Raw genomic sequence first — 19,596 nt, 5'->3', positions numbered from 1 at the left:
AATTGTTCTTTTCTCTCCTACCATTTCTAACACCCTCTCATTCGTTTCCCGCTCTACTCAGCCAATTCGCTCCATTCTTCTCCACACCCACGTTTCGAAAGCTTCCAGTCGTTTTACATCATTATTACGTAATGTCCACGTTTCTGACCCATATACTACAATACTCCACACGAAGCATTTTATGAATTTTTTTCTCAACTCTTTATTCAAGATCCCACAAAATAGTATTTTCTTTCTCATAAAGGCTTCTTTCGCCACTCCTATCCTTGCTTTTATTTGAAGTTCACTTTCATATCATGCTAATAATACTACCCAGGTATCGAAAAATCACCTGCTTTATTTTCTCTTCTCCTACTTCTATACTTGACACCGACCTCTTCGTTCCAATAACTATGGTTTTTGTCTTTCTCACATTTATTTTTATCCCACATTCTTCACAGCCCTTCCTCAAGTTTTCTAATATCTTATTGATTTTCTTTTCAGATTATGCAAAAAGCGCCAAATCATTTGCAAACTGTATACACCTAACCATTCTACCTCCTACTGAAATGTCGTCTTAAGTTTGTAGGCTGTTTTTCAATATTTCTTCTAGATAGATATTAAATAATGTTATCGAGAGACAGCATCTCTGTCGAACTCCCCTTCCAATTGCACTCTCCTCTGTTATTTCCTCCCCTACTCTAATACTTACTTGTTGGTTTAATTATACGTTTCTTATGAGTCTTCGATCTTTCCATTCTAACCCAACTTTCTTTAGAATATTCAACAACAATCCTCAATTCACGCGGTCGAAAGCCTTTTCTAAATCAATAAATACCACATACATCTCTTTCTCTTTTTCTATAAACCTTTCACCGACACTCTTAACAATCCAATTGCATCTCTTGTGTCCTTAACTCTCCTGAACCCAAACTGTTCCTCCTAAACTTTTTCACTTGTTCTTCCATAAAACCTTCTATTCAGAATTCGAAGCAAAACTTTTCCTGCATATGACATGAGACTAATAGTTATATAATCCTCATATCTCTTTAGGTTCTATTTCTCATCAATCGGTATCATGATCGTCATCAGGAAGTCTTTTGGCTACTTTCTTGTTTCATATATTTCATTGCAGAATCAGAACAGTTAGTTCTTTCTTGCTCTTGCCTCCCATATTCTTAATGAATTCGATTGGTTCATTTAGACTAGTTGAATCAAATGCAAGAGATGAATATTGAAATATTATCTAAAGACGAGTTGAATAATTAATGAAAGAATAATCCCTTTTTTGACATTCTGTTTCTTTCAATGTTGACACTATATAATATCACTTCCCAGAAACATGCTCACAATAATGAAACTCTCTCAGCAATGAAAGACGGAAAATGTCAAAAAATTAAATAAAATAAAAAAGTAAAAAAAAAAAAAAAAATGCACTGATTACTCCCTGACTGTTATTCAATTTTACCTAGGACAGATTGAACACTCATCTCTTGAATTTGATTGTATTATTTTGAATAGTATCGCTCCCTACAAAATACATTGTAAAGATAGGAAGTAAGAACTGTCATGTTTTGATTATTTGCAATCTTTTAAATTCACCCTAAGGAAGAGAAAAACAGCTGTGAAGTGTCAAGTTACGAGTTATATTATAATCCATTCACTATCATTATGAACATAAAAACACCAGAAAGGAGAAATGAGAACTACGTTTTTCTTTGCTTTTTCTCGACTTACAGATATTGTCTAATTTATTATCATTAGATTGAGGACAACTGAAACAAATTGTTGAATATAGTATACTGCTTCATACCGTTAACTAATAATTTTGGTGTAGTCACGACGTCTAGTAATAAAACATGAAATTATGAAACTACGATAAAAAATGAAAATAAATAAATTCCTTTCAAGTAGTGAATCATTTTAAAATTCATTTTGCGAACATATTATTATTCTTATAATAATAGCAACAATAATAATAAAATAGAACATAGATTAATATGAATTCCAGTGTAAGAAATGTGTAATTTCAATGTATTTGTTATCAATAAACAACAAACCGAAGAAAAGTATAAGATGGGAACGACTTAATGCACTTCATATTTAGAAACTAGGTTATAAGATGAAGCGATGAAAAGTAATTGCCATATATTTTCAGATTACTTGTGTGAAAAGGAACTGAACGTAATATATTTAATTGTTTAGTGCAAGTACGATACATAAAGTTTCGAAACAAGAAACTTATATAACAACTGAGGATTTTGAAATGGAATTTTTAATGCTATAACAATAAGTACATTCCGGTAGAGTGTCCAGCAATATCCTTCTGATTACAACATTTATTAAATGCACCAGAGTGTCTATAACAGTGCTCGACAAAATGAAACTTGTTGAAAGCTGTTTTTAATTTTATGTAATCGTATAAAACTAATCACGAAAATGAAATTAGGTTTTCTCTATTATTTCAGATTTTTCACAACTTGGGAAACATGATAGTGTGAATTTCGCTATTTACGTAGCAACGTTGCTAACATTGAGTAAGATTATAATTATATTTTGTTTACAAAAGAATAATATTTTGTTTCATAAGTAATCTTAACATCTAGATTCTAAATTAGTAACGTCATTGATGAACAATTTATCTCAGTGGTTTTTTTTTTTTTTTTCACTTGGAAACTCCTTACACAGACGTCTTTTTGTGAGTAGTGCAAATATTTTCAAGTACCAACATCCGCCAGCATTGTTGTACTCCAATGTCTCTGATACCGGCACTCAGTTTCTTTTATGTTCTAATGAAAACTTTCACCATGTTTTTCGTTTAAATCGTCCTAGTTAGGAGGAAAATTGCCTAAATGTAAATAGAGGAAATTAATTTTCAAGCTCATTTTGCACTCTGATATTTTAAACTTCTACTACATGTTAGACACAATGTACTTGTAATGATCATGTTTGTTGTTCACGAGAAAATTATGACACACCTCTCTGAACACACTTTATGCTTCTCTTTCAACATTTTTCATACGATTCGAGGTCTGAGTCCGTAAAGGACTCTCAGATCTGAGGACCAATATATATATATATTTACATTTAGCACTTAGTTCTTGTAACTTTTTCACCAGATGCTGAATTGATGGGTCTACAAGGCTCACGTTTTTTACATTTTCACTTCCTACATTGCGGCTCCTCCTGATAGCCCTATCTGTTTCAGTCCACTGTACAGTGTTTATCGCATTCGCTGCTGTCATTCCCAAACAGAACACTAATATTTGATGTGCTCTTGTTGTTATCCAAGAAGCATATATATCACCTTTACTTCACCTGCAATAAGCACTGGTGATTTGTTTAAAGCATTTCCATATTGTCATAAGTTTAACAGAATGTGTAGTGAGTATAGAAAGTTGTTTGTTGCTGTTGTGAAGAAGCACATCTTTCGTACTTCTCTTCTTAAAATTAATGAATAGCCTCTATTTATCTGCTTAAGACTCATCTCCTGTGAGTTTTATCATGAGTTTTATGACGTCGTTATGATACATTAAGTTTCCCTTTGCAGAAAAATAATGTATAAATTTTCGTTCACAGTGTCTAAGAAATGAATATGATAACCCTGAAGCCAATAAATTATTTTTATTAAGCCTAGAGCCTAAGGGTCCGCTGCTTGCTTAGACAGATTCAAGTCCATCAGTAATCGCTATACTCGGATTGTGTAAACAGTATAGGCCAGTGTCCTCTTCTCTGACGTACTTCTCGCTATTACTAGAGCCTTTCTATTTGAACTATGCCCTTGCTGGCGCTGCTGTCGATATGTAATTTCCCGTACCTCCCTCAAAAGAGGAGGGACAAGTTGCTGAGGCCGAGATCTTTGAATTGTTGGATGCGGAAGCATTGCCTCAATAAATTATTTCACGGACTTCACTGTGCTTTATCTTGTTGGCCACTTTAAGTAGCCTACGTTCTTCACTCGTCAAGGCCAAACGACTGAATGACAAATTGGCAACACAGTTGAGGTCATTCACTTCTTTTCGATACTCAAAAGGGACAGTTTCATCCGCCAGAAGACGGCGGGGGTGGGAGTCAAAGAATAGTTCGCATAGTTTCCGAGAGCACGAGTGGAATAGATAGAATCTAGAAGAAGAAGAAGAAGAAGAAGAAGAAGAAGAAGAAGAAGAAGAAGTATATTTGTTGCGTTGGACTGGCACTGGAATATCAGGACCATGTGGAACAGGTCGTGATGCAGATGTAGGAATAGGATATTCGATGTGGTTCCGTTTCTTTTTAGCGGTAAAATTTTTTACCTCACACGAATAGAAATAGTAGTCATTACTATTATCTTTTGCTTCACTCCATATCATTGATGTTCCGAAACGTAGAGATTTCTTTTTACTTTTTGTTCAGTTTTTTAGATCTACGACACGTACTTTACATGTAATGCAAATGATTTATCTTCATCCGCTAACTCTACTCTGAATATAGATGTAATATGCACGTTTCATAAACAATGCTATTTTTTTTTTTCTGATTCTGCAGTAAATAAGACATGTAACAGAAATAATCAGGATCTTTTTGACAGTACCTACGATCCATTTGGATTCAACAACAAACAACAAAGTTGAACACAGCAAAACATAGGGGTACACGTAGTTTTCGCAGTCACAGCTTAAACTGCGCTATCACTGCATCCACAGCACACGGCTCGTCGTGATACCATTCAGTGCTACCAGACATTGTACATACTTTTCCACTGTAACAGAGTAATTAACTGTACGTGCTTATAACAAATTCAAAGATAGTCACAGAGATATGCCATCGTTAATTTATTTTTTATGATTATAATTATAATCAGTATTTTTTCGGACGTAAACATTTATATGGCGTATCATCACCCTAATCTATTTCAAGAAAAACTGTACGTAATAGCACCAAACTAATTATACATTTTTGAACTTCTCAATTTAAAAACATTAAGAAAACGTGAACAGTTTACAAACAGCAAAATTATTGTAGAGTAGAGTAACGATTACCAGAATATTAAAAATAACTTGATGCTTACCTGCTGAATGATATAACAAGCTTGTAGATGGTCCAATTTTATACTGTGTCCCATGGATCCTTGTGAGTGCATCCACGGCCTTCTTTCCCATGGCCATTAGATCATCATAATCAGACACTCGTTTCTTAGTATAACCCCACGGTAATAACCACATTTGAGCATAAGAATGGAATGATAAATAAACTTTAAGGTTCTGTTTATGATCCAAAATAAAGTCTGACATTGCTTGAGTCTCTGGCTCTGAAAAGGGTTTTGGACCAGCATATGTTTCATCACACGGATCATCAGAAGCACCTTTTTCACCCCAATGAAAATCCCAATTTCTATTGGGATCCACCCCCTCACACTTTCCAAAAAATATCCTTGCTAAACCGGATGTAGTTTTTGACCTAGTCTTTCTCCACAACCTATCTGTTGTATGAGTGTACTCATAACCATCAGGGTTAGCAACAGGCATTATATACCAGTCAATTCCGTCCACAATTTTTTTATTCACTTGATAATTTTCTACTAGTTGTTTTAGAATGTATGTCACTACTGCTGGAGAAATCCATTCCCTTGCGTGGATACCTACAAGAATATAAAAAAGAAGTAGTTATCAGTTTTCGTTAGTAGTCACATATAAAATTTAAAGCAAGCAGCAAGAATCAATTTCATGTAAACTAATCAAGCTTATGTCTTTTCTACAAGCACAAGATCATATTCCGTTATGTTGTGGAAATTTTATTTCATCTAATAAAATAAAATTTTCGCTACTTAAGTTGAAAGTAGAGTGTGTGAAGTTTAATTTTTAAAACCAAGACCGAATTATATAGAAGGACATGACAAAATTTTAGTGGACAGAAATATCATACATGCTATAACATAGTATGCAGATTCTATATTTTCTGTTGCATATATACCATGACTACGCAAGCAAAAATTATGTTGAGAGACCGCATCTCTTAACTTACTAACTAACTTCAATGATAAACCGAGAGACCATGTCATCGACCAGACATACATTGGTACCAACCAGCGTTAGATCGCTGCAAAACTTTCAAAACGTTTTACAGTGACACATTTAACAGAAAGCTTTCTGATTATACAAGATTATCTATGGAAAGATACATACATGGAAAAGAGTACTATGACACGATAAATCGAAAAGAAACATGAGTGTGCATATAATCTAAATACAGAATTGCAGCATCACTAAATTAGCGAATGTTTCTTTTATATTTATCAAGCGGTAGCACTTTTTCCATTGCATACAACTCAGAAGTATATTCATTTTGGTTTATGTCGTTATATAAATGCCAGTGTACTTCACAATAAATAAAATTTTGTAAAAGATTTGAGTCAGATACAACCGAAGAGAAATTTCCCGTATCTATACTTTAATTCCTCCAAGTGTCCTGCTTTTATGTATTTTTAAAACAAGAAAGATGTCAAAGTATATACAGAGCAGCCCAAAAGTAGGTATGCAGTCCCGTATTGATCGGTCATGACATTTTATACCATTTGCTCATTGTTATCCATACAGGTATTGACTTAATTTCTTCCTTATCTATTCTTAATATATATATATATCTATTCTTAATATATTCTTAATATATAATTATCTTTTCTCCCCACAGGCCATATGACACCAGTAACTCCCTGATCACTTGTGTTTTGAAATCCAACTTGAAATAAAGATTAGTCTTGCTCTAGTAACGCATGTTGTGGGGGTTAATATTTCTGTTGATACTAAAGGAAACCTCATCACAGAAGAGAATATCAACACAAAAGTCTGCCTAAATAATCTAGCTTTGTATCCGTGCCCAGAGCTCGACATGTTGGTCATATTCCGGATCTGCATTAGATGTAGTTTGTAGATACTATTCTTTGGTCTTCAGCATCCTGTCAACAGTAGTTTTGGAGAAATTTCTGATACTTCTTTAAGAAACTTTATTATTATTATTATTATTATTATTATTATTATTATTATTATTATTATTATTATTATTATTATTATTATTATTATTATTATTATTATTATTATTATACATTTGATGACTTTCCATATTATGTATACCTTAGTTGCCGATGCCAATTTGTCATTAAACTAACAGTTATTCGGAGATTTGGAAAATTTCCTTTAACCTACTCTCTAGAATTGAAACTTTTTACATCTAAAGTAAAATAAAGAATTTATCAATATAATCATGTTGTGTGATAGATTCCAGAAATTTGACAGCAAAAGTATTATGTGCAAGAGTGTGTGTTTTCCTATCGATCAGTGTAAATATTTCTTCCTGTATCTTTTTGTAAGACATCCTGAGTAACAAGTTATTAGCCCAGAGATTTCTTGAAATATCTTAGAAATAAGTCTTTTTACAAACTTTATGTATGTTGTTCAAAGTGTCATATATAGTTATAATTTATAATAACAACTCGATAGTCAGGAGTTATGATGTAATGGCGTGTCTCACATACGATGAGACGTTAGGAAAATAAATAGCTGTAAATTGTAAGATCTCTAAAACACATTAACCTGTGTTAGAGTAGGGCAGATTTGCTAGAAGTTAGAAGCATGAAACTGAGTGGTTTTCATGTTTGTTAAGCTATTAAATTATTTCTAATATAATATTAAAAACAACATGCATTTTATATGTAACCTAAAACAAGAATTGTTATACGCAACGAAATATGAGTTTTTCAAGATTTTCGTGTATTTCATTTTCTCTCTCTCTCTTTTTTAAACTTTGTGGTATAGTATAACACATTGAATGCATGGCGCGGGAGACACGGATTCGATTTCCGATGGAAGTTCATATAATTCGGGATCCAATGTTGAACTGTAGGTCTATGTCTCACATAGATTTGCTACTGAAATTCAAGCTAAACTCTAATCAACCAACCAACAACCAATATTGAATACAAACTAACATCACAGTTTCGACGTGTTGTAGGATATTGCGAATGCTAGACACGATATATCTTTCGATTTTTCTAAGGGTCAACATTGTGGTCAATGCAATCAAGATGTTTTCACTTCTTGTCGATAGCCTTCCTGTTGCTTGCTTTGATGGTCCATATTTTCAAACGATGGCTGGAAATTGTTCTTCTATATTCCAAATGATCATGTGTCCTTTACACGTTATGTTCCACTATATTAATACAATTTGAACAAAATGGTAATTTTAATTTTTTCCTCTGATTGAAATTAAAAAAAAAAAACTCACGTTTGATCATACCTCTCAAGCTTATCCATTTTTGCTTTTATTGATGAATGATATCAGCCTGGGAAATAATAATTCATCTCTTTTTCTTCTTTTTCTTGGTATTGGATGAACAGAAAAAGGATTTGAGGCCATAGCAACAACTTTGTGTGTTCATTTCACTTACAACCTTTGTTTCTAGTGCCAACTTCTTTGCATCTATTTCACATATGAAAGCGGGCATTTTAGAGTTTTATTCTCTAAAGTTGCTAATCTCCTTTTATTTTATTTTTCTCCAGCTCTTATAAAAGAGATGTTTTAAAAAATCAAAGCTATTATATGAAAGTTTTTGAACGTACTACTATACTATACTCCGAAACAACAGAAGCAGTGCTCAAACCACAACACATATGACACATGCGCTGCTCCTACCCACGCCTTGAAGCATTGGGCCTATTTCTCAAAACTACTAGTTTTGTAATACTAGTGTGAAACTTTTCGAAATCAAACATTTTACAATTACATATACAATAAAATTAGATAAATTATAGGTATTAGTATTAGTATTTAGAAAATACTTTTGCAATTATTTTAATGTTTCTGTTTCATGATATATAACGACTTGTGAAAAACATATTTAAAGATTAGTAACTTTGAGAAATAAGCCCCATATGGGATGGCTTTACCTTTTATAAGATCTTTGATATTTAAGTTACCAAAGTTAGAGATTATTCTTCAACAATGCCGTGATGTTGCTGTATCGGGGTTTTCGGGGGTTTTATGTGTATTGTCCACTTCTTTATTTTCCTCAATTTCCTTTCCTAATTTTCAGCTTAACTTTTTATAGATTATTTTCCTCTTCTGCAGTGTGATTTTGTTTTCTCATCTTCTTTACTTTCCTTTAATATTTTCTGAGCCATCAACTTCCTAGCCCTGCCGTTTTCTTGATACTACACAGTTTTCTATGGGACTAACAAATGCACACTTCGAAGTGCTTTCACCATTCTTTAATTTTATCCAAGTTAATTTACTACTAAGAGTGAAAGCATGGGAACTAACACTTATCCAACTCAACTGATTAATTTGATTGGTTATTAATTTGAAGTTTTTAATATTTCTTTTCAGCATCAAGATCATCTGAGATATTTTGATTTATATCTGAGGTAAGTGTATCGTTAGGAAACAAACTCGGGACCACGAACTGGTACGTTATTAAACTCAAATATATCTGGTAAGTATACTGTGTGCGGTTTGAGTTGAAAATGAAAATCAAGTATGGAGATTTACCGAAATTGTTAACTTACTTTTAGTTGAATTTAGACACTTTTTCTGTGACGCTAGACATTTCACTGCTAAATATCATCATATCATTAACAAGTTATACTAATTTTATTGGAGAGATGACCCAATGCAAGAATACTTGTAAATGTACAATAAAACAAAGAGTGAGCCAAAAACAAAGTTCACGAAACACCTATTCTACTTTCAGCCTTCAGTAATAAACTGCTGTAAACCTTACCAATAATCATATTTGTTTGGGACGTTTGGTTCCTGTAGTTCAAATTAGATTTGATCTATATGTAACTATGATTACCTGTAGGTACATCTTGATAAGGTTAATTTCGTTAGTAGTAAATCATAACCAGTAATACGAGAAGCTTTTGGTAAGTCTACAACGAAGCCAATGGAATATATTATTTATGGTAGCTACAATAATTCAAGTAAATGCAGTAATAATTCAAGTAAAAATAACAGAATCATTGATATTTCTTTTTTAAAAAAACTATGTACCAAACATGTTAAATTGTTATTAAATGATAGTAAAATAAGAACTTTTTGTAATATATTTTAGGACAGGTAAGTTATAGGGTTCGAAAATGGAGTAGATTCAACTCTAAGATCACCTTTGTGTACAGCTCTTGAGAGAGGAATTTTTTCAGTATTTTAAGGAAATATTTATCAGATTAAGGTAGTAATTCGATAAGAAGAGTTAAAGAAAAAAATCAAAAAGCATTAACCACCCACCCGAAATCGAGTATTTATTAATTTATTGCAAGACACAAGAGGTTGAAGAACCAAATTAATGTCTGTAATTGCATGTAACTCTATTATTAACTATACTAATAGAAAGTAGATAAAAAATATACTCCTGTCTAACATTGAGAACCTTGCTGTTTGTCACAGCTATAACACATGATCATAAAACAAAACCAAATTATAACAAATGATAGACAGTGTACATAAACGTATCAATGCTTGACTGCAACTGTGTCCTCTGACTTATTTCAGTGATATTTGAAATAATAAGGCTTTTAATAAAGTCCAAGAGCAGCAAAATAGATACACCTCTATTTGAACTTATCACAAGTATTTTCATATTGCTATACACATTTCTACAAGTAAATTTCTACAGGTCAAACTCCAAACGAACAAACATTTCATGACCCACCACTCACGGTGACCCACTCTGACCCACCACCCACCGTGACCCACCGTGACCCACCACCCACCATGAACCACTCTCATCCACTATGACCTATTCTGACTAACCAAAATCCATCGTCATCAACTCTGAACACGATCCACGGCCTCTTCTGTACTGACTAAAGAGTTTACACTTGAAATAAAACAAGACTGTGAAATTGTCACTAATCGGAGTTCGAATTTTTAGTCAATCGCTTAAGCACCACTCTGTGGATCTGACCTTTATGATATAAAATGGTAAAGTGTTTGTCAGTGAGGAAATTGAAACAGTTCGAGATGGGGGGAAATTAGTGTGTGCCTAAAATATACTTGTACTAAGAGAGTATTCTTGAAAGTGTTAATTTCTGAACGCATTCCAAAAGGAACTTCTATTCGCAGGAAAATACCCCTGTACAATATGGAAAAGGTTATGGTTTCTCAGTTCACAGTATTTTTCTCACAAAAGACTTGAAAAATCAGTTTTTCATAGTTTATAAAGGTGCTCGGGTACCCTATGTGAGAGCATCTCCATAAAGTATGCTCATAATTGTAATTTGTGTAATCACTAAAACACCACGTTTTTAAATTACAAATATGCATAATTGCAATTATTATGAATATTTATTCAAAGTAGTTTACTTAAAGCATAGTAGAGACTTACTAAAAAATAGGTACAAAGTTGAATAACAAAATAAGCCGTTACTAATACAAGTATACATTTTCTATAACTCGTAATTTTCTACCTTAAAACAAATCTGAAATCGGGTTTATTTCCTGTTGGTAACTTTTTCGTGGTAAATCATCCGCAGCGGAATGATGTCCATCCTTCAGCCAAGAAATAACTAGTTCGTCTACTTTGAGCTTGTCTAGCGGTGGGCCATTAACATTGATGAACAACAAGTTAGACAATGTTTGAGCACTTAGTCTATTTCTAATATCAGTCATCTGTAAATTCATAATCTCCTTCGTACTCTGTCGTGGAAATTGATAATATTTCTACCCGATTTCTGCAACTACTCATCGATAATCTGCTTGTTAGACTTCAGTCTGATAACGATTTTTCTTAGTCAGTTTTGAAATACCCAGCAAGAAGTATAATCTCTCTATCACCAAACAACATCTTTTCCATATCGACCATGTCAGTTGGCAATGTCAACTCATGGAGAACAGAAACTTCATCTACCACGCCTTCGATAGGGAATCTTGTGAATAAATTATCAATTAAAGCCTGATAAACTGATTATTTCTTATTTGTTTATAAATTTAATTTTTGTAATTACACATGAAGGTTTGATGCTACTACCAAGTTCCCTCCCCCGTCTAGAAAGCGAAAGGGAACGAGGTTCCTGCAAAGTGTTCAGAGGTGAATGGGAATTTCCCTCCTTCTTCCTCTTCAATTATCACACTGCTGTTTGCCATGGGCCAAATTACGATGAATTTCAATTAAATTATCATAGTATAATTATTTCCTTGCTGAATTATCAGTACTTTTCAGTGGAAAAAAGGATGAAATTTGAAAGTTCCAAATCAAGGTAAGTAGACCAACGTAAAGGCAAAAAAGTGTAAAATTTTCCATATAATTATGCGTACAATCCAAACTTAAAATTTCCGTGTAATTAAGCTTACAGTACAAATTTTATGCCTATTTTAGTCACACGTTTTTGGGTTGATTGCCCTATACTGTAAGCGCTCCATATAATAACCATAAGCTTCAGCAATTATTATAGTAGAAAGCAATGGATATATGAAGCCAAGCACTGTATTTTTTGTTTCTGAATTTTTTTCTTAAATAACATCGATCGTTTTCGATCATTTTTACAAACCAACTCACTACCAATTTTCCATATATAGAAAGTGCCCCCTCCCCCCACACACATAAAGGCGAATTTAAAAAAATGCTAGGACACATTCTGTTTATTTTCAATAAAGAGTTAATACACTGAATTTCAGCACCGTAAGTTTAACGGTTTGCGAGATACTCATTTCTTTGTTTTCGCAAAAATTCGGATCATCTCTATCTCCTTAGGATATTATGCATTATAATAAAAGCAATATAACATCCCAGTTTGGATTAAGGCCTAATATATACCAAAAGTAATTTCATTTGACTTTGCAATTTGACCGTGATGATCAGGCACACATAGTTACATTCAATTTTTTATATAATAATTTATATATTACAGTGATTCAAAAATGTATTTTTTCCAGTAGTTAGCTCCTCTAAAAGCTCACAGATCTCGAAAGCCAAGTAGTAGTAGAAGTCCTAGTGCTATTATTACAATTAAAAATATCAATATCCAAAAGTCCTGAAGTTCTTTTTTCACTTGGTTAGATATACTCACCTCAGGTAAGTAGACAGAAACAAGTGGAAAAGGAAGGGAAAAAAGGTCTTGAAAGTAAAACGAAGACAAATTTATCAGTCTTCAGAAGATACTGTCTACAATGCAGTGAGCAGAGGGTCGGTAGATCATACTGAGTCGGTGGGTCGCAGTGGGTTATGGTGGGTGATGGGTCGCAGTGGGTCACGGTGGGTGGTGGGTCACAGTGGGTCATGGTGGGTGGTGGTTCACAGTGAGTCATGGTGGGTGGTGAGTCACAGTGGGCCACATGCTGTTGACCCACGACCTACTGACCCACTCAGAAAACTTGACCCACTTGACCCACTTGACCCACTGACCCACTCCATTTCTGGCCACGCCGTTACTTGGTAACTTTACGCGTCGTATCATACATGGGGCAATTCAGAAATTTTAAGACGCTTTTTCTCCGCTATTGCGCGCTCCCAGTTTGTGATATTAACACTTTAAATGTGCACTATTACCTCTCGATAGATGGTCCCGAATTTCATTTACCAGAGTCTCCTTTCTCCTGGTCAGTTCTTTAGTTTCACATAATTTGCAGAAACATTATTCTTCCCGGGCATTTCTACTAGTTTTCGGCTGTAAAATTTTGATACATTTTATGATGCTCCCCCTTGTAGACACTTCTATTTATTATGATAGTCATGATCAGGAATAATGATAGTCATGTGCGGTACATGGCTCATTGCAAAGTGACAGTATTTCTACTCAAGTCCATCAGCAGTTTAACATTCAACGTGAAGGTATTTTGGTAGTAACTAAAGATTTGTTCAAAATTACGTTTTTCTTATTTCGGAAGAAATATCACATACATCCAAATGGAGACCCCTAGTTAGTACAGTGGCAGCGCTAGACCATTCAGGAACAATAAAGCAGCATATAAGAAACTCTCTAGAGAATGAATATCACTAGTCGCATTACTCTATTATTTCTGTTCTAGAATATTTTGGTGCTGCCATCACTGAATCTACAAAAGCCAAGTTCTCCAGAATTAGTAAATTTTCACTCATGGCAGACGAGTGCACAGATATAAATGGAAGAGAAATTTTGAGCATCTGTATAGATACGTTACATAGAGGCTTGCAAAGTGGAGATTTTCGTTTGTGCCGTTCCAATTCAGTCTACTAAGGAAGAATGCATCAAAGAAACAATTATTCAAGAAATACATAAAGTAGGCCTTAATGCTGTTGTGGCTGACTGTTGTGGCTTTTGATGGTTATGCTAAACTTGTAAGTGTAAGTAATATTAAAAGATACGCTTAAGAACTTTTTTTTTCACATAAAACATTTTACAATTTACACCCACTCTGAGGAAAATTTCTGGCAAATACTCTGGTCATGATTTACAGACGTGTTCAAATTATTAGACTCATGCTCGAAAAATGCAAAGTTGATGTTGCAGTCCTAATTTCGGAGTTCTAGAACATGTAACTTAATGGTTAAACCACCAATATAGGATTCTTCGTTTGTTTACTGTACTACACTTGAAGTAGTGATATCATCGTTGAACAGCAGATAGCATTAGTGGGGGCGGAGATTTCTGAAAATGGTATTTCAGCTGTAGACAGCTATTGTGGCTTGTATCAACAAGTTACAGTCTGAAGTGTTGTGGTTACAATCATATGTAGTTACAACATTCAAAGTGTTTAACAGTTCGAATGGGCCAGTTTAAAATGATCGTGACCTGTTTTGTGTATTAATCTTTTATACTATGTAGTCCTGTAATCGTGGCATAATTTGAAAAGCCGGATACTTTTTTCCGCGTCAAATGAGGTTATCAAAACAATTCTATCGGAAGGAAGATATACACAATGACAAATTGCTAGTAGAGTTGGGGTAATGCAAAAATCTGCGAGTAGAATCTCTGTTGCAATGAGCAAGAAGGAAATGTATCAGCAAAATAGAGTTGGGAAGTGTGGGCGAAAACTAAATCTATCGCTAAGAGGTATCAGAAAACTAAAAACTGGGAAACAGAAACGCAACTTCTAGAAATATAAGCATAAAAATGGTTGAGTATGGTGCAGACATTCCGCCTGAAAGTGTTCGAAGGAGTCTTTATGGTGAGGGAATAAAAGCACGTAGGCCAATAAAGAAAGCAAAAATTACTCCAATCATGGCAAAGAAGCATCTCGAATGGGCACGAGGCCTAGAATATTCGATGCTGATGATTAGAAAATAGTGTATTTCAGTGACGAATCATGTGTCCTAGTGTCTGACGAATGTTCATAATATATATGCGACGTCGACCTGGGAAAGAAATCAAGTTGGAATGTCTCCAACAAACCGCGAAGCATCCTACTTCAGTCATGGTCTGGGGTGTGATGTTTGTTTCCGGGCCTGGGATACTGTATGTAGTATAGAGAACAATGGAGCACGGCCAATACCTATAAGTTCTTCAAGAATAACTGCTTCCCCACACTGCAGTCCGGTTTGATGATGCACACTTCATCTTTATGCACGATGGAGCTTAATACCACCGGACCAAAGCTGTGACAAAATTCTTAGACGACAAGGAAATTACTATTCTTCTGTGGCCGGGCAATATTCCTGATGTAAGCCCGATCGAAAACCTTTGGAGCTTTATGAAGGAAAAGCTGAAGAAGAAGCACATTACAACTAAACATCAATTGATCGAGAAGATCAACAATTTGTGGTATCATAATGCCGAATTGAAGACAAAATGTGCTAAAACTGTACATGGTATGCCACAAATAATAAAAGACATAATAAAGAATAAGTGATTTCTTACGAAATATTAATCTTTGTGAGAGAGATAATTTTTTTGGTAAGTATTCCATTTCATTTTTTGTTTCCAATTTGGATATACACTCTGAATAATAATTATATTTGAATGTCTCGTAGACATTTGTTTTATTGATATTGAAAAGCATGTGCCACACCCACTAGAAATTAGGACAGAGTTACAAACCAGCAATTTGGACTAAGTTCGAACGTGTTTTCTCACGTAATATTGTAAGGATAGTAGAATATTCAGAAACTGAATGTGTAGTCGAATAATTTGAACACGTCTGTATTTGTATTGTAATGGTATAAAATATGGTGAGCAGGATGAAATATATACTAACTGGGTTGTACAAAGAAACTAAAACTCACCTCCATCTATCCAAATGGCTGGATTCCCCTCGTTCCTTCGTGATATTCTCACCACTTTTAATGGTTGGCCTTCCGATGACTTGCCAATTGTAATGACTTCCACGATGTCGGGGTAAGTATTCATTAGGTAGTCCATATATTTGAGCATGTCTATAGTCAAGGAAAGAAAACAACATGACAAAAGTATATAATAATAAAATACGTATATTATTATCTAGTTTCTCAAAGAATTAAACAAGTCAATTGTTAGTTCATTATAGCAGATAAAACAAATAACTTCTATTCTATCGAAATATGCGTTTACTCAAGAAGCTTCCAGAAGACTTAAAGTTGTGTAAAGTTATCACATCAAATATGGAAGTGCATTTTTTTAGTGAATAATATGAGAATGGAAAGGTATCCACAATTTTGCTTAATTTTAGGAATATCGTTTGCTAAATTGTAAGTAATATATTTCGGCCTTAATTAAAGAATGTTAGAGCAATAAACTTACTGCGCTAGAAAGACTTGACTAAGTGATGTGTTCATCGACTAGCCATAGTTATTATTATTATTATTATTATTATTATTATTATTATTATTATTATTATTATTATTATTATTATTATTATTATTATTATTATTATTATTATTATCTCACTCATAGTTTGCTGCTTCTTTGTTCGATTAGTTAAGGCCTGCATTGCAAGCACCCAGAGTTAAAACATGAAAGAGTTTAAACAAGAAGACATTTTTAGATTTCATATAAAAATTTATACAGGACAAATCTCATAATAGCATAGGAAGAAAATATGCTTTCTACAACTAAACTTAGTTCCTTCCCTTCATGCTTAAGCTGGATGCGATATATATGTACGAATTTGTATGTACCCAAAACCGAGAATATTTCTCCCCAAAACCTGCCAGACTATTTTAAGAATTCGAAAAGGAAACATCCAGGTAAAAATAAAGACGTCTGGTAGTCCTGTTTCTGCAATATAACTTGTCTACGACTTTTCTCACGGCAAGTTGCTTGATATAACTTGTTTTAATATGTATAATAAATGTCTGCACGCAAATATATTTCTGGTTCTTTTAAATTCTTGTACATTCATGCACACACACACAAAAAGCAATTTAAAACTACGAATGAAGCACATGCACACAAGTAAATAACTTATTTGGACATCAGGGAATGACTGTCTATGGAACATTTTGTCTACATTATATTCGATAACAGTCTTTGATATATAACAAAATTGCTATGTATTGTACCTTAGTACATTTTTCTTTCTTCAATTTTTCCGGAATCTCACTTCCCTATTCAATATCAAATTTTAACAATCACGTTTCGAAGAAAACAAGTAAATTCACGATAAAAATGAGATGGGGTCATATCTAAACTCTGCTACGGAAGGAACTCTGACAGTAATTACTATTTTATGAGCTTTGCTCATGTTAAGTTTAGATGAAATTAAAAATAAGTATTAATGTGCAATTGCAATTTTTTTTCAAATAAATGGTGAAAATATACAAATAATCCATATGACCTTGATAAGACAAAGAATTCAAATTTTTTGCTTTCTGGTAGACTTAAGTTTTTAAAAATACCATAACGGAAATTATTGGTTGATGGGACATTGATTATTTTCAGTAGTGCTATTGTATGACACGTGAAAGCAACTGTATTTCTGAGATCTACCAATAATTATTATCACTGGCGTAATATGATAAAAAAAAAAAGACTGGTTGAGGCATCATTTCTAAAAGATTCTCATTTTCAAAGATTTGGTCTTAATATTTCTAGAGAAAGTTGGCCCTTTCCTAAGAGAATGTTAAAAGGGCTGCGTGCCGAAACTATGATTTAAAATTAACAGAAGAATGAGCGTTACCAATATGTAGGGGAGACCGGGGACAATTGTAATGCGTGTCAATTGTAACATTGGCCATTACTTGTAGAGCTGAATTTCGAAATATCGTTTGTACATATCATTGGAGTCACTCATGCAAGATGTATGTGGGAAGAAAAAAAAGAGCGTTATTAGTAAAGTGAGGAAGACTGGACAAGGAAAAAGGTGATTTTGGCAGAGTTATGTAAATTTTTAACTGACTTGTTTTTATTTTCTCTTGATACATATGCGTTTACTGTAAACAAATGCCCTGTGCGTGTGTAATCTATGTTCCTATGCAAAACCGAGATTATCCAGTACGGGACCTACACTGAGAAAAAAATTGTAGGTAGCATACTCCAAAGAGTAGGTTACATGCGTAATTCCTGTAGTTTTTGGACTTAACGTACAGCAGATGTATAAATGAAAACATGATTTATAATATTTCCGTGTAAGTGTTTTATCTATACGTACTTTCCGTATGAAACAATATAGGCGGTCAGGATCTCACATACAAATGGACGTACACAACATATAGCTGAGGAATGTCACATAAGTATATGCCTGTGATATACAGAAAACTGTTAGACGTCAGATATCCTGCAACTGCATGATGTAATATCTATAGCAGTGCGTATGTAGCATACGGATAACGTATGCTTCGTACTGATTTCTGTAATAGGCAAGAGGATTCTGTATATTTGTACAATATACCGCTGTCCGGATAACGGGTTTTTCTCAGTGTACAATTAACGGGGCTTGGATTCAGCGCAATTGGCGACTGTACAATTATACAAGATCAAACCTCGCCACCACACTATCTCGCCTTCAGGAGAACTGGATTACAAGACCATGACACAAAATTCCAGCTATTGTGTGGAATAAAAACAGAAAATGTTTAAAATGTAAAGCGTTTATACGTATTTGTTCCAGTTCAAAGGAGAAAAAAACTGAATGAAACATTATTTTGTATGCGTACCTAGCCAATTATAATATAAAAGTTATTTTAAAAATTATATCCATTATTATTCATCTTTAATTGCCTTTTTGTAATTGTATAGTATATTTTGGCTGCACCTTTCATACAGAATTTGTCTTAAATCGAAATCTCGCACTAAATTCTTAACGTCTTGTATTGGTATCTTAGGGAAATACTCCAATCCTTTATCTTCCACTCTAGGTCAAACATCTAAAAACGCTTAAATACGTGCCTAATTATTTTAGGTAAAATGTCCAAACACTAAATTTCATGTCTCTAACATTAAGGGATTCTGAGATATGAACATCTTATAATAATAATAATAATAATAATAATAATAATAATAATAATAATAATAATAATAATAATAATAATAATAATAATAATTGCAACCTTCATCCCTCTTACAAGTAAAGGGTCTAAATGGATGAATCGAGTTGCGGGATAAGACATAGTGCATCTGATAGAGGGTGTGAAAATATGTGTATGTGCAAAGTTATAGCGGCTGAGCGCCATAAGAAACGGAGAGGGAGGGGTCAAAGTTAGTGGGAGAAGGGCTATGCTAGTTATTGAAATACATCAAATAAACTGTTGAATCGTAA

The 19,596-nt window shown here is 33.7% G+C and overlaps 1 protein-coding gene across 1 annotated transcript in view; it reads right to left on the bottom strand.

Moving 5' to 3' along the window:
- LOC145662845 (carboxypeptidase B-like) overlaps positions 1 to 19,596 on the bottom strand; it is a 448,585-nt gene that overhangs the window by 14,806 nt on the left and 414,183 nt on the right. Inside the window, exons 3-4 of the mRNA XM_081728763.1 lie at positions 16,148 to 16,297; positions 5,027 to 5,596 (exon numbers count right to left, since the gene is read on the bottom strand). Coding sequence (XP_081584889.1) covers positions 5,027 to 5,596; positions 16,148 to 16,297 — 720 coding nt within the window. The remainder of the gene's footprint in view (positions 1 to 5,026; positions 5,597 to 16,147; positions 16,298 to 19,596) is intronic.

Source organism: Thermobia domestica, chromosome 10, assembly GCF_964235325.1.
Source record: "Thermobia domestica chromosome 10, izTheDome1.hap1.1, whole genome shotgun sequence".
NCBI classification, from domain to species: Eukaryota; Metazoa; Arthropoda; class Insecta; order Zygentoma; family Lepismatidae; genus Thermobia; species Thermobia domestica.
Note: the sequence above shows the minus strand (reverse complement) of the source record. Positions and strands in the feature narration are given on the sequence as shown.